The sequence below is a fragment of the Neovison vison genome, chromosome 11 (genome assembly GCF_020171115.1).
Source record: "Neovison vison isolate M4711 chromosome 11, ASM_NN_V1, whole genome shotgun sequence".
Taxonomy (NCBI): domain Eukaryota; kingdom Metazoa; phylum Chordata; class Mammalia; order Carnivora; family Mustelidae; genus Neogale; species Neogale vison.
The window spans coordinates 160,660,653-160,673,540 of NC_058101.1; the positions used below are offsets into that span (position 1 = coordinate 160,660,653).

The following is a 12,888-nucleotide window of genomic DNA, read 5'->3' on the forward strand; positions in this document are numbered from 1 at the left end:
AACTAGGCTATGTTCTCCCAAACCAACAGCAACAAACAACAAAACTCAAAGAACAAAAACTTCCTCATTTAAAGAAAAAAGAAAGATACTGCCTCGGGGCAATAAAAATGTTATTTCACAATGAAAAAACTGCCTATGTTAATCTTATAAAAGAACATTCTAATATAGTTATTAATAAAAAGAAAGGACTCCCTTTCAACTGCCCTCCTGTGCACTAAGGCATACAGTAATTTTTAGGCAGAGACTGAATTCCAAGCAATATAAAAAGACATCACTACAAGGCACAATCAAATTTTTAGTAAGAAAACTTAATATCCACAATGTTTTTTACCTTTACTGTCAAATCTTCTATACTGTTAGTAAAAATCAACAATTTATAATGTATTATATAAAATGGAACTCATTTCTTCTAACACTTTCCTTCTAAACTATCAGTAGCCAAATTTCATTCTAAGAAAGCACAATAACTGCTTTTGTTTGGGAGCAGAGTGGTAGGTAGTTGGTGGTGGTTAATAGTGACAACCGCAGTATTATTGGTCTGTTTTTATTTCATCAGACATAACATTTCCTTCTTGTTACCTACCTTCTCTATTTCTTAAGTGGTAAAATAAACAAAGTACAGAAATACAACATTCTCAGCAAAAAATCAAACGAGGGAAAATTAACTTATGGTATATATATATATATACATGGTAGTAATAAACAATAACTGCTATGTATTAGGTGAGGAAATAATTATTAGTTCTGACGTGGGTGAGGGTGAGGAAGAGGGTTAGGATGGGTCTTCTGCTTCTGGCCATGAGGGAAAGAAAATAAGACAATCTGGATGGATCCTCCTTGCTGGAAGAACTAGAAAACGGAACAAAATACCGTGGACTATGAACTGTTAGACAAGACAAAGAAATGGAGTCATATATTTAACCCCCTTTACTTTTGGACAATGTAGTCAGACAGAAAGAATTCAAATACAGACCAGGACTCTCAGTTGTGGTAACTGAAACTGGGGGTCAGAGAAAGCAGAATCAGCTGCAATTTGTGGGGGAGTACCAAAAGAACGGTGGTGGGATTTAGAGAAGAAACTTAGGATCCTTAACTGAATACCCATCTGAGCATTCCATATGGCCTAGGAAAGAACCACTAGAAAGCTAATGAGGGCTCAGGATTGTTAAGGATCCCTACCAGCTGGAATAGAGAAACCTCACAATTAATGAGGCACCAGGTAAAGTCTTCAGAAGAGCATCCCCTTAGAAGTGGGACTAAATCAGCACTAAGGATGGAAATCTGTCCTAACAAAGCTAAACGTAAACGTTAAAACAACCAAATTTACCTCAAGTAACGATGTGCTAGAACAAAATCCAACGCTCAACAACGTAAACTGACAATGTTTGGCATCCAACCCCAAATCACCAGAATGTAAAGTAGTACGAATAAGTGACTCATAACCAGAAGAAAAATAAACCAACAGAACCAGAAATGACAAAAAGGATGGAATAAAGGTCTCAGCAGACAAGAACCTTAAAAGAGCTGTTGTAAATATGCTCCAGAACATAGAATTATCAACATGTTGAGAACTATGAAAGACAAAGAAGGAACACCTAAAAATGAAAATTACACTGGATGACATTAATACTGAAGTAGAAAAGATCAAGAATTTGAAGGGCTAGCAATAGGGGAGGGGAAATTTTTAAAAGGCAGGAGCAAAGCAGGAAAAAAGAACAAAGACCTGACCTGTGGGATACAAACAGTTATCTACCGTATGGGACACTGCAGTCCCAGAAAAAAAGGTGGGAAATACATTTTTTTTTAAAGACCACTATATAAATGTTCAAGCATGAGGACACTACATGTAGAATAACAACTGTAAGAGATCAGTTATAAATGTAGACTTAATACAGGTATATAATAGTGATAACTCAAAAACTATCAATAGCCTGCACTGGGGATGTGCCTTTGCAAAATAATGGAGAATTCTTTGTAAAATTCTAGTATTTCAGGGGTGCCTGGGTGGTGCAGTTGGTTATACAACTCTCGGGTTTTGGCTCAGATCATGATCTCAGGGACCTGGAACTGAGCAGTGCATAGGGCTCTGTGCTTCGGACTCTGCCCTTCCTCCCAGCTCACTCTTTCTAGAATGAATCTTTAAAAAATTTCTAATATTTCAAAGCACAATATTCCCTTGATATACACAGTAAACCTCAGTATGTACATTAAACCCATGTTTAACTAAAAAAATAGCTGATAAATAGAAAGTTGTATTTTAGGCTCAGAGTAAGCGATTTTTTCTTCAGCACCATGAACTTTTTGGCAGAATATTCTAAGTCACGGAGACCAGGACAATTTTTCCTTGTTCAAGACTGTCCTGCAAGCTGCCAAATAGCTAACACACTTGGCCCATGCCTAGTAAATGCCAATAATGCCTCCAATCATGGTTAAAGTAAAAAAGAATTCAATAGGACAAAAAAATAGCATGGTAGAGATGTTAACAGTCATGAATCTTTACACCCAGAGATTTTTACTAAATGTAATTCAAGGTCATCAGAAAGGAAGGAGCAGATAAAGATTTGACAAAAATTTAAACTACAGTGTAAGAATGACATGCTTCTCCATGCCTGACAAATTTGAAGAACAAGGGGAGAACGTGTATACACCTGGAAGATGTAAATGATACACACTTGCAGAGAACTTTATACTAATATAAAAAATTAATAACTTCCAAAGAACTATGCAATTTTTAAAAACCCATCCACTGAGCCACAGGCAGTCCCTTAAAGAATTCTAATTACAAATTGAAAGACATTCTCTAACCATAATAAAATTAACTAAAGATTAAGAACCACGGGTTCTAACTAACCACTTGGTAATCTTACAATTCTAAGGCAAAAGATAAAAATCAGTACTATAATAAAAATACCAAAAAAAGACTTTTAGGAAACTAAGTATATAAATATTCAAGACAAGTGTCTTTGTAAAAAAAAAAAAAAGCGATCACTTTAACTTAAAAAAAAAAAAACAGAAAGAATAAAAAATTATAAAATATTTATCTGATCTATTTATATACACTGTGATTTCTATAAAATCTGTAATGGAATTATAATAACTTTACTCTGTTTTAATCACACAAACTGCTTTATAAAAAAAGACAATCATCACTCTTAACACCACTCCTGAGAGAACCTATTATATTAGCATATATCCCTCCAGAGTTTGTCCATGTATACCTCACATTCTCAGTCCCAAACAGTAATATCTATTTGTATTAAGAATGTTGTCTACATTGTATCACTGAGTTTAAAAAAATAACAAAGCATATTGATCTTACTTGTGCAACCTAAATAAAACAATGAGCATTATGGAATTTGTTTTCAAAGCTCAGACAGGAAGACCAGGTTAATACATAGTAACCTGAAAACTCTGACAAAAGATGAATCTCTACAAGCTTTAAAAAAAAAAAAAGAAAGGAGAGACCACTACATACCACCTGAATGACTAAAATTTTAAAAAGAAAAAAGATGACAATGCCTAGTGCCAATACTGAGCAACAGAAACTCTCACATACAGCTGATGGGAACGGCTCACCCACTTTGGGGAAAAGGAGAACAAGTCTGGCAGTCTATGAAGTTAAAACACCATATGACCTATCAATCGCAATACTAGATAACCAAATGAAACAAAAACCTATGGTCACATAAAAATCTGGATGCAAACGTTTATGCAGCTTTACTGGATGAAAAACAAGAAACTGGACAAAATCACGAAAACCTGGACACAATCCAAAATGACCCTCATCTGGGAAATAAAGAGAATACAATATAACCATACAATGAAGTAACACTCAGCAATAAAAAGCAACTACCGATACAAGCAATAATATAATTAAACTCAAAATGCACTGTGCTAAAGTTAAGGGAACCAAATTAAAAGGTTACATACTACATAATTCTATTTATCTGACATTCTGGAAAAGGTACAATTAGAGGGACAGAAAACAGATCAGTGCTTAAGAATGGGGTAGAGGTTGAGTACAAAGGGACATGAAACCTCTTGGAATGATGCAACTGCTTTTCATCTTGGTAGTAACTATATCTGTTTGTTTTTTTTTTTTTAATTTATTTTTATTCATTTTAGAAAGAGAGAGAAGAGAGAACACATGCAACACACAATTGCACATGCTTGCAAGGTGGAGGGGGAGAGTGAAAGCAAGGGGGGTGTTCACCAGACTCCGCGCTGAGCCTGGAGCCCAACACAGGGCTCAATGTCACCACTCTGAGATCACTACCTGAGTTGGAACCAAGAGTCGGACTCTCAACCACGCAGGCACCCCATCTGTGTGTGTGTGTGTGTGTGTGTGTATATTTTTTAATCCAATCTTGAAGAACTATATGCTAAAAAGGGTTTATTTCACTGTTTGCAAATTGTAAGAACAATATGAACCTTTCCCCTGAATATACCATCTTCCTTTCTAGTTCCATAACACTAGCCAAATTCTCTAGAAAACATGACGTTTTACATACAGCTTCCACATTTATACTTATGCTCACTCTTATGCCTCCTCTAGCTTGGATGTCTTGTCTGCCTTGCTTGAAATATCACCCTTCCTACCCCCATCCTTTAGCCCTTCTGTATGTGGCCTATCAGGAAAAAAAATTTTGGATCAGATCTTTAGAGGGGTGGAAATACACCAGAGATAATCAATATAGATGTAATAAAAGAAAATGTGATTTTACAGAATAACTAAAGACAAGTGGACTAGGAAAAAAATGCTTGTATTTCCAAAAACAGTTAATATACAACATGGTAAGACAATTCACAGAAGAGCAACAGCAGTAAAATCTAAGAAAATACCACTCAAAAGTAAGTTAATTTTTAAATAAGACACCATTTTCTACCAAACAAGAGAAAAAATATAAACTGTTCTACTTACATTGTAGAGAGAAGTGTATCTGGTTATTTTGGAAAACTATTTCGTAATCTGTATAGACAGCCACAAAGCACTGATTCTCTTGGAACTTTATGTCAGGTTCCAGAAGTTATCCTACTGAAATAATCCAACAATTTTAAAAATGTATAAAGATGTTCACTAATATCTTCAGTAATCTAAAGTGTTAGAGAATATAAGGGAAACATCCAATGTTCTTATTCTGCTAATATCCTTTCACATTTTGCTCTAATTTTCCTTCAATACTTCTCCCTTTCTCTTTTCCCTTGGCCCTTCATTAACCATTAGGCAAGAAGTAAAAGACCCCTGGAGACGTAGTCTCAACTGTACTATAAGATATAATTCGATCGTGAGTAAGTCATTTATGAACTTCAAAATTTGCAAAGAAATTTCATTTGCAAAGAAACACTGAAAGATGATTTTTCTTTTCAGAGGATTTATCTTTCACAGAGCATATACAACATGTATTCAAATACTTAACACATCTAGAAGAGGAAGAAAACAGAATAAAAAATGGCTGGAGAAAAATAATGTGCTTTTATCAGACAACTTGGAATATGGAAAATCTTAAGACCTGAAAGGACAACACATCTGCAAATGCTAAGTAACTCCACCCATGACCATACATGTATCTCTCTCTGTCAGTCCACTAGTCCAGACTGCACGGAGACAAAATGGATCTCAGATTCATTTCTTTGCAACCTGGAATTCATCAACAACACTGATTTAACACAAGTTACTTCCTGTAACTTGTAAGCCAATCAATGGTGGAATCAGAACAGAACTGAGGCAGTGTATGTAGCATGATTCTGCTCTGTTCAATGCCCATCACTGCTAGAGCAGTTAACCATGGTACTAGAGATTCTTGAGTCACTCACTGATCACTACTCACTATTTGAGATGAGGCCTTTCTCGCTTTTAAAGTCACACACACAAAAGTCACATGCTACTTAACTCCAAGTGATAATGCATAGACACGTAAGAGAGAAATTCCCCATATTTCAAGACACGGGATGGTTTTTCAAACATCACTGAACCAAAGTTACATAGCACAAAAGTTAACCAAGCTGAATCTTTTGTTTTCCATAAATTAACTTCAGTTCCCATATACCTTCACCTAGGTCCTTCCTGATTTGCTGGCCTCTTACATTTGCTATGGTTTATTTGTCACAACTGAAGAACAACACTGGAATATTAACTGACCTCCACACTTCATTCAGATTGCAGTCACTTTCTCTAGTGTCCTTTTTCAGTTCCACGATCCCACATTACATTTAGTCCTCTTGTCTCTAGTTTCCTCTGGTCTGTGACAGTTTCTCAGACTTCCCTTGTTTTGGATGACCGTGACAATTCTGAGGAGTACTGGCCAGGTGCTTTACAGTATGTCCCTAAATTTGAGACTGTTCTTCTCATGGCCACACTTACTATTATGGCTTACTGGCAGGAAGATCACAGAGGTGCATTGTCATTCTTATCCCATCAGGCAAGGGTACATTTTAACAGTATTATTTACTGATGACTGCCAGGTTTCTCCACTATAAAGTCATCCCTCCCCCCGTAAGGTGGGAAGTCATTAAGTGCAGCCCACATATAAGGACTAGGGGTTAAGCCCCACCCCTTTGAGGAGTAGCTACATAAATTACTTGAAATTCTTCTGTTGGGGAAATTTGTCTCCTCTCCCCCACTTACTTATTTAGTTATCTATATGAATTCATATTTATTTATTTCATACTCTGGGTTATACTCTTACTATGTCATTTATTGTATTGTTCAAATTATTCCAGATTTAGTCATTGAAAGCTCTTTCAGGCAGGCTCCTGCATCCCTTTATGGGATTCTCCCACCCTTGTGTGTGTTTTTTTTTTTTTTTTTGAGCACTTCAGGAACTTTTAAAAAATGTGTAATTTTCACATATTCTTAATGTTACCACAAACTGAACATGACTTCTAACTTTTTCATTCTATAGTTACATACTTACTATATATGAGTTCTGAAGAGAAGAATAAACCATACTGAGAACAAGAGGAGTACATTCGGTAAAGGTCAGCAATGTAACTAAATTCTCATCCACAGAGTATCTGACCAGAACTAAGATTTCTGTCTTGAAATAGATTTTTCATTTGGTCAGCTGAGGTTCTAAAACTTAAAACTGTATGTTAGCTTTCTTAGGTTTTAACATACACCTGCAATTTGGACTTCGACCTATCAACCTTTTAGTACTCACTGCTCTCTTCTTTTCAGAAGCTGGGGAGGTGGGGGTAAAAACACAGCGGGTATAGTGATCACGTTTAGCTCTGCTAAAGTCAAGGCCTGCTGTCAGAACGTTCTGATAGCACAGAAATTCATTCTCATTTTTATCCGGTTTGCTTCAACTCTTAGAGCTCCCATTAAGAAGCATGCTCTTTTGTTTGTACACAATCTATTTATTTCCAAGATCTTTTCTCCTTTACTAGTTCAATATACCCTAAAATACAGCAACCACTGAATATTAAGACTGACCCCACATAGCTTATTACAGTTATGATTAACCCAAATTTCTTAAAGGTAGCTAACCACCCCCCAAAGAAAATATTTTTCCAAACACTGCATCGATAAAATGCTAGTTTCTTGCTAGCTTTTTTCATGTAGGCTAGCTATAGGTTCAGGTTTTTCCCATTATGATGCGCCTTTCTCACTGTTGACCTCTAGAGGGAGCCCAAAGGTTTTGTTACCTTTTCTCAAAGGTCAGTCCACTCCTCCCACAAATACAGTATATTCAAGATCTAAGAACATTTTATTACGGCCTAAAAGGCAAGTTAAGTGCATGCACTCCCTTTAGGAATCTCTTGTTCCTGTTACGTAAATGAGGTCCTGACCCACTCACGCTGGCGGGGGGGAGTGGGCTCCAACCATTTCTTTCTGTTTCCCTTCCAGACTCTCTTAACACTCTTTCCCACTTGCCACTGACTAGCGCATATTACTGTAGCCAGAAAGGCTGACTGGATGATGGCTATAAGAAGTGGGAGCAAATGCTCTCTCTTGCTGACTCTTGTTGCTCTCAGTGGAGCAGGCCAGTGCCTCTCTATCATCCTCATGTCAGCACATACACAGAATATAGTATTTGTATGGCACACCAGTATAAAAGATTAGGCTGTTCATATCTATTCAGTCAGACACTCCAGTCAGCTAAGTTCCCCCCATCCAGCCCAGTAGGCATCCCCCAGGATCAAGTGATTATCTTAGCACACCTGTAATACATTCTTGGGGCCCCAAATCTAAGAAACTTGTTCAAGAAATTAGAAGTCATACTGGATACTTATTCACTTCACCCGCCTATATGACCCTGAGGAAGTTAACTAAGGCTTTTAAAGACTCAGCTTCCTCATCTTTAAATACCTATCTCTCAGAGTTGCTCTGAGGGCTAACCAAGCAATAAATGTAAAGAAATGAGCACTGAATGTGGCACACAGTAGGCACACTGGTAAGCAAAAGGTGTCAGCAGGGGTTTTGGCTTTACTGCACAAAGAAACAAGCATTTACCAATTCTAGTTCTAAGCTACTGAGGCCAATTTGGCTTAGGTAAAGTTCTCCAAATGGTCCAGCAAAGCTCCCTGGAGCCTGAAGCTAAGCCAGAACTACCAACAAAGTGTTAACAGCTGACCGGCTTTGCTGCTTCTTTGCATTAACAGTCTTGACTGAAGACAGGGTTGTAGCCCAATAAACCCATCAAAATTGAAAATACCATAAACTGAAATGCATTTAAATGCATCTACCCTACCAAACATAGCTCAGCCACACCTACCTTAAATGTGCTCAAAACACTTACATTAGCCTACAGCTGGCTAAATTATCATATTGGGTAATTTTGTATTAAAAGCCTGTTTGATAATGAAGTGTTGAATAGCTCATGTAAGTTACTGAATAACTATCATGACAGTGAAAAATAAATGGTTATATGGGTACAGAATCACTGTTCAATGTACTGGCAATTTACCCTTGTGGTCACATGGCCAAACAGGAGTGAGTATCAAACCGTGTATTGCTAGCCCAGGAAAAGATCAAAATTCAAAGTACATCTACAGAATGCATACAGCTTTCATACCATCACAAAGTTGAAAAATCCTAAGTCAAACCACCATTAAGTCGGCAACTGTACACTCAAGAAGCCTCAGGCTGAAAGCAGGACTGGTCAGGTAAGATTCTGTACTCCTAGGTCTCTGGACCAAAATATCACTTTGATTACACCATTATTTCCAATAATAAAGCAACTGCTAACAGACTTTATAATATCCTTTTTCAACCTCTGACTCAGTGAACAGGAACATGTTACGTGATAGGCTCAACAAAGACCACTGGCTATTGATGCTCATATAAAACCTACATTGTAATGTTGCCATGAGAGTCAGGGTCCATAGGGTAATTTCCAGAGATGTGTTCTGGAACCAGTCTCCCTTCTTTTTAACTTGTTCCTGGATAATCTGATATCATGTTTGGATAAAATGGAATGGAACCATACCCTCCTGCAACAAAGAACAGAAAGATAAACAGTTGCTAATACATTTACTCTATAGGTGTGATCTTAACAAACAAGCCTTGGTGTATTACGGTTATATAATGTTAGAATGAAGAGCTTGAAACTGACCATTCTAAACCTAAAAAGTTACCATCTTTGTTAGATGTTCACTAACTCTTAACTGGCTCATAATTCATTCCACAAAGTAAATCACCCCATTAAGTTGCCTTATCAAAATATAATGCATAGTTTCCATGGAGATTATATAAAGTAATACTGCACAAAATTTGTACATCTATGCATGCCCTAAGATATTTTTATAATCAGAATGGGCATCTGGTTATTAATATCACCTAAAATCTTTACAAACTAGGGGCACCTGGGTGGCTCAGTGGGTTAAAGCCTCTGCCTTCAGCTCAGGTCATGATGCCAGAGTCCTGGGATCGAGCCCCGAGTCGGGCTCTCTGCTCGGCAGAGAGGCTGCTTTCCCCCTCTCTCCCTGCCTGCCTCTCTGCCTACTTGTAATCTCTGTTAAATAAATAAATAAAATCTTTTTTTAAAAAATCTTTACAAACTAGAATTATTATGGCCATGCTTTAAGAAACAGAAAGCCCTTCCTTGTTCATCTGTCCTGCCAAACCCACACTCAATTTTATTTTGTTTTGACAGGACTCCTCCCTGCTCACCTATAAACCCCGCTACAAAGGAGCAGCCTGTTCAAAGAAAGAAGTTAGATTTCACAGATGTTACTCCAATGATAAAAGGGAGCCCACTGAGAAGTTTTAAACAGGGAAGTGTTAAATACAAGTAATCCAAACAGGTGTGCCTTTAGATTACTCAGGCTGAAGTGAAGAGAACTGGGAACTGGGAGAAGACTAGACAAATCCTGGTAAGGAATGAGAGTGATCTGAACCAGTATCTACAGTAACAATATTAGCATAAATAGCAAATATTCAAAATGCACTTATAGTATGTTAGGTATTTAACCCTCACAACAAACCTATAAATTGGTTTTTTAATATTAACTATTTCATTAACTAAACCACAGAGGCAAAAACGGGACAGAAGTGAAGAAGCTTTAAAATACATCTAAGAAGTTTATAATGCAAGGCCTCACCACTGAAAATATGTGGAGAGCTAAAGATGAAAGCAAGAATAATAATGTCCAGCTTCCCATCATGGCGCCTGAATATACTTAATACCATTAGTAGACTGATACTTGTCTAATATTAAGTATTATTTAACAGCATCTAAATGGCAGATACAACTTTGGTTTAAAGAAAAAAGTTTACCTCCACTGGCTAAACAATACAAAAGATTATGTCATGAATAACAAAGCACCAAAATGCTTGACTAAAGGAAAACATTCTACGACATTAAAAGGAAATTTAGTTCAGAAAAAAATCTTCTCGTCCATTTTTCCCTTTTTTAAAAATCCTTTTTCTCTTAACTCTGGCAGGTTTGCTCAAGGTCATACTCCTGACCTTCCTAACTACTGTATTTACACTGCGACTCACTGCCTCCACCATACTTTTTTCAAAATTATTTTTATTAACGCATCATTATTTGCTCCAGGGGAACAGGTCTGTGAATCATCAGGCTTATACATTTCACAGCACTCACTACTCACCATAGCACATACCCTTCCCAATGTCCATAACCCAACCACCCTATCCCTACCCTCCCACCCGAAGCAACCCAGTTTGTTTTGTGAGATTAAGAATCTCTTATGGTTTGTCTCCCTCCCAATCCCATCTTGTTTCATTTTTCCTTCCCTACCCCCAAGCCCCCACTCTGCCTCTCAAATTTCTCCTATCAGAGAGAGCATATTAACGGTCTTTCTCTGATCGACTTATTTAGCTTAACTAATATCCTCTAGTTCCATCCACATCATTACAAATGGCAAGATTTTATTTCTTCTGATAGCTGCATACACACACACACACACACACACACACACACACACACACACCATCCTCTTTACCCATTCATCTGTTGATGGGACATCTAGGATCTTTCCAGAGTTGGGCTATTGCGGACATTGCTGCTATAAACATTCGGGTGCACATGCCCTTTGGATCACTACATTCGTATCTTTAGGGTAAATACCCAGTCCTGGGATTGCTGGGTTGGAGGGTAGCTCTATTTTCAACGTTTTGAAGAACCTCCGTGCTGTTTTCCAGAGTGGCTGTACCAGACTGCATTCCCACTAATAGTGTGGGAGGGTTCCCCTTACTCCTCATCCTCATCAACATCTGTCATTTCCTTGCTTGTTAATTTTAGCCATTCTGACTGGTGTGAGGTGGTATCTCACTGTGGTTTCGATTTGTATTTCCCTGATGCCAAGCGTCTGGAGCACTTTTTCATGCATCTGTTAGCCATCTGGATGTCTCCTTTGCAGAACTATCTGTTCCTGTCTTCTGCCCATTTCTTTTTTTTTTTTTTTTTAAATTTTATTTATCTGACAGAGAGAGATCACAAGTAGGCAGAGAATCAGGCAGAGATTGAGAGAAGAGGAAGCAGGCTCCCTGCAGAGCAGAAAGCCCTATGTGGGGCTCGATCCCAGGACCCTGGGATCATGACCTGAGCCGAAGGCAGAGGCTTTAACCCACTGAGCGATCCAAGCACCCCTCTGCGGCAGTTTCTTTTTTGGATTATTTGTTCTCTGAGTGTTGAGTTTGTTAAGTTCTTTATAGATTTTGAGTACTAGCCCTTTATCTGATATGTCATTTGCAAATATCTTCTCCCATTCGTCAGCTGTCTTTTGGTTTTGTTGACTGTTTCTGTTGCTGTCCAAAAAGCTTTGGATCTTGAAGTCCCATTTTTTTCCCTTGCTTCCCTTGCCTTTAGAGATGTTTCTAGGAAGAAGTTGCTGCTGCTGAGGTCAAAGAGTTTGCTGTCTGTGTTCTCCTCTAGGATTTTGATGGATACCTGTGTCTCACTTGAGGTCCTTTATCTGTCCTGAGTCTATTTTTGTGTGTGGTATAAAGAAATGGTCCAGTTTCATTCTTCTGCATGTGGCTGTCCAATTTTCCCAACATCATTAGCTGAAGAGACTGTCTTTCTTCCATTCTTTCAGCTTTGTCGAACATTAGTTGGCCATAGAGTTGAGAGTCAGTTTGTGGGCTCTCTATTCTGTTCCACTGATCTATGTGTCTGTTTTTGTGCAAGTAAAATACTCTCTTGATGATTACAGCTTTGTAATAGAGCTTGAAGTCTGGAATTGTGATGCCACCAACTTTGGCTTTCTTTTTTCAACATTCCCCTGCTTATTCGGGGTCTTTTCTGCTTTCATATAAATTTTGGGATTATTTGTTCCATTTCTTTGGAAAAAAAAATGGATGGTATTTTGATAGGGGTTACATTAAATGTATAGAATGCTTTAGGTAGCACATTTTCATAATATTTGTTCTTCCAATCCATCAGCACAAACTGTTTTCCATTTCTTTGTGTCTTCCTC

General features: G+C 37.7%; 1 protein-coding gene across 2 annotated transcripts in view; it reads right to left on the minus strand.

Moving 5' to 3' along the window:
• The window catches only part of PPP2R2A (protein phosphatase 2 regulatory subunit Balpha), an 88,716-nt gene that overhangs the window by 38,282 nt on the left and 37,546 nt on the right, over positions 1 to 12,888 (minus strand). The window contains exon 2 of one of the 2 annotated variants that reach the window (XM_044225119.1): positions 9,297 to 9,435. The exons of the other annotated variant lie outside the window; for it this stretch is intronic. Coding sequence (XP_044081054.1) covers positions 9,297 to 9,312 — 16 coding nt within the window. The 5' untranslated portion in view covers positions 9,313 to 9,435. The remainder of the gene's footprint in view (positions 1 to 9,296; positions 9,436 to 12,888) is intronic. 2 annotated transcript variants of the gene reach the window in all.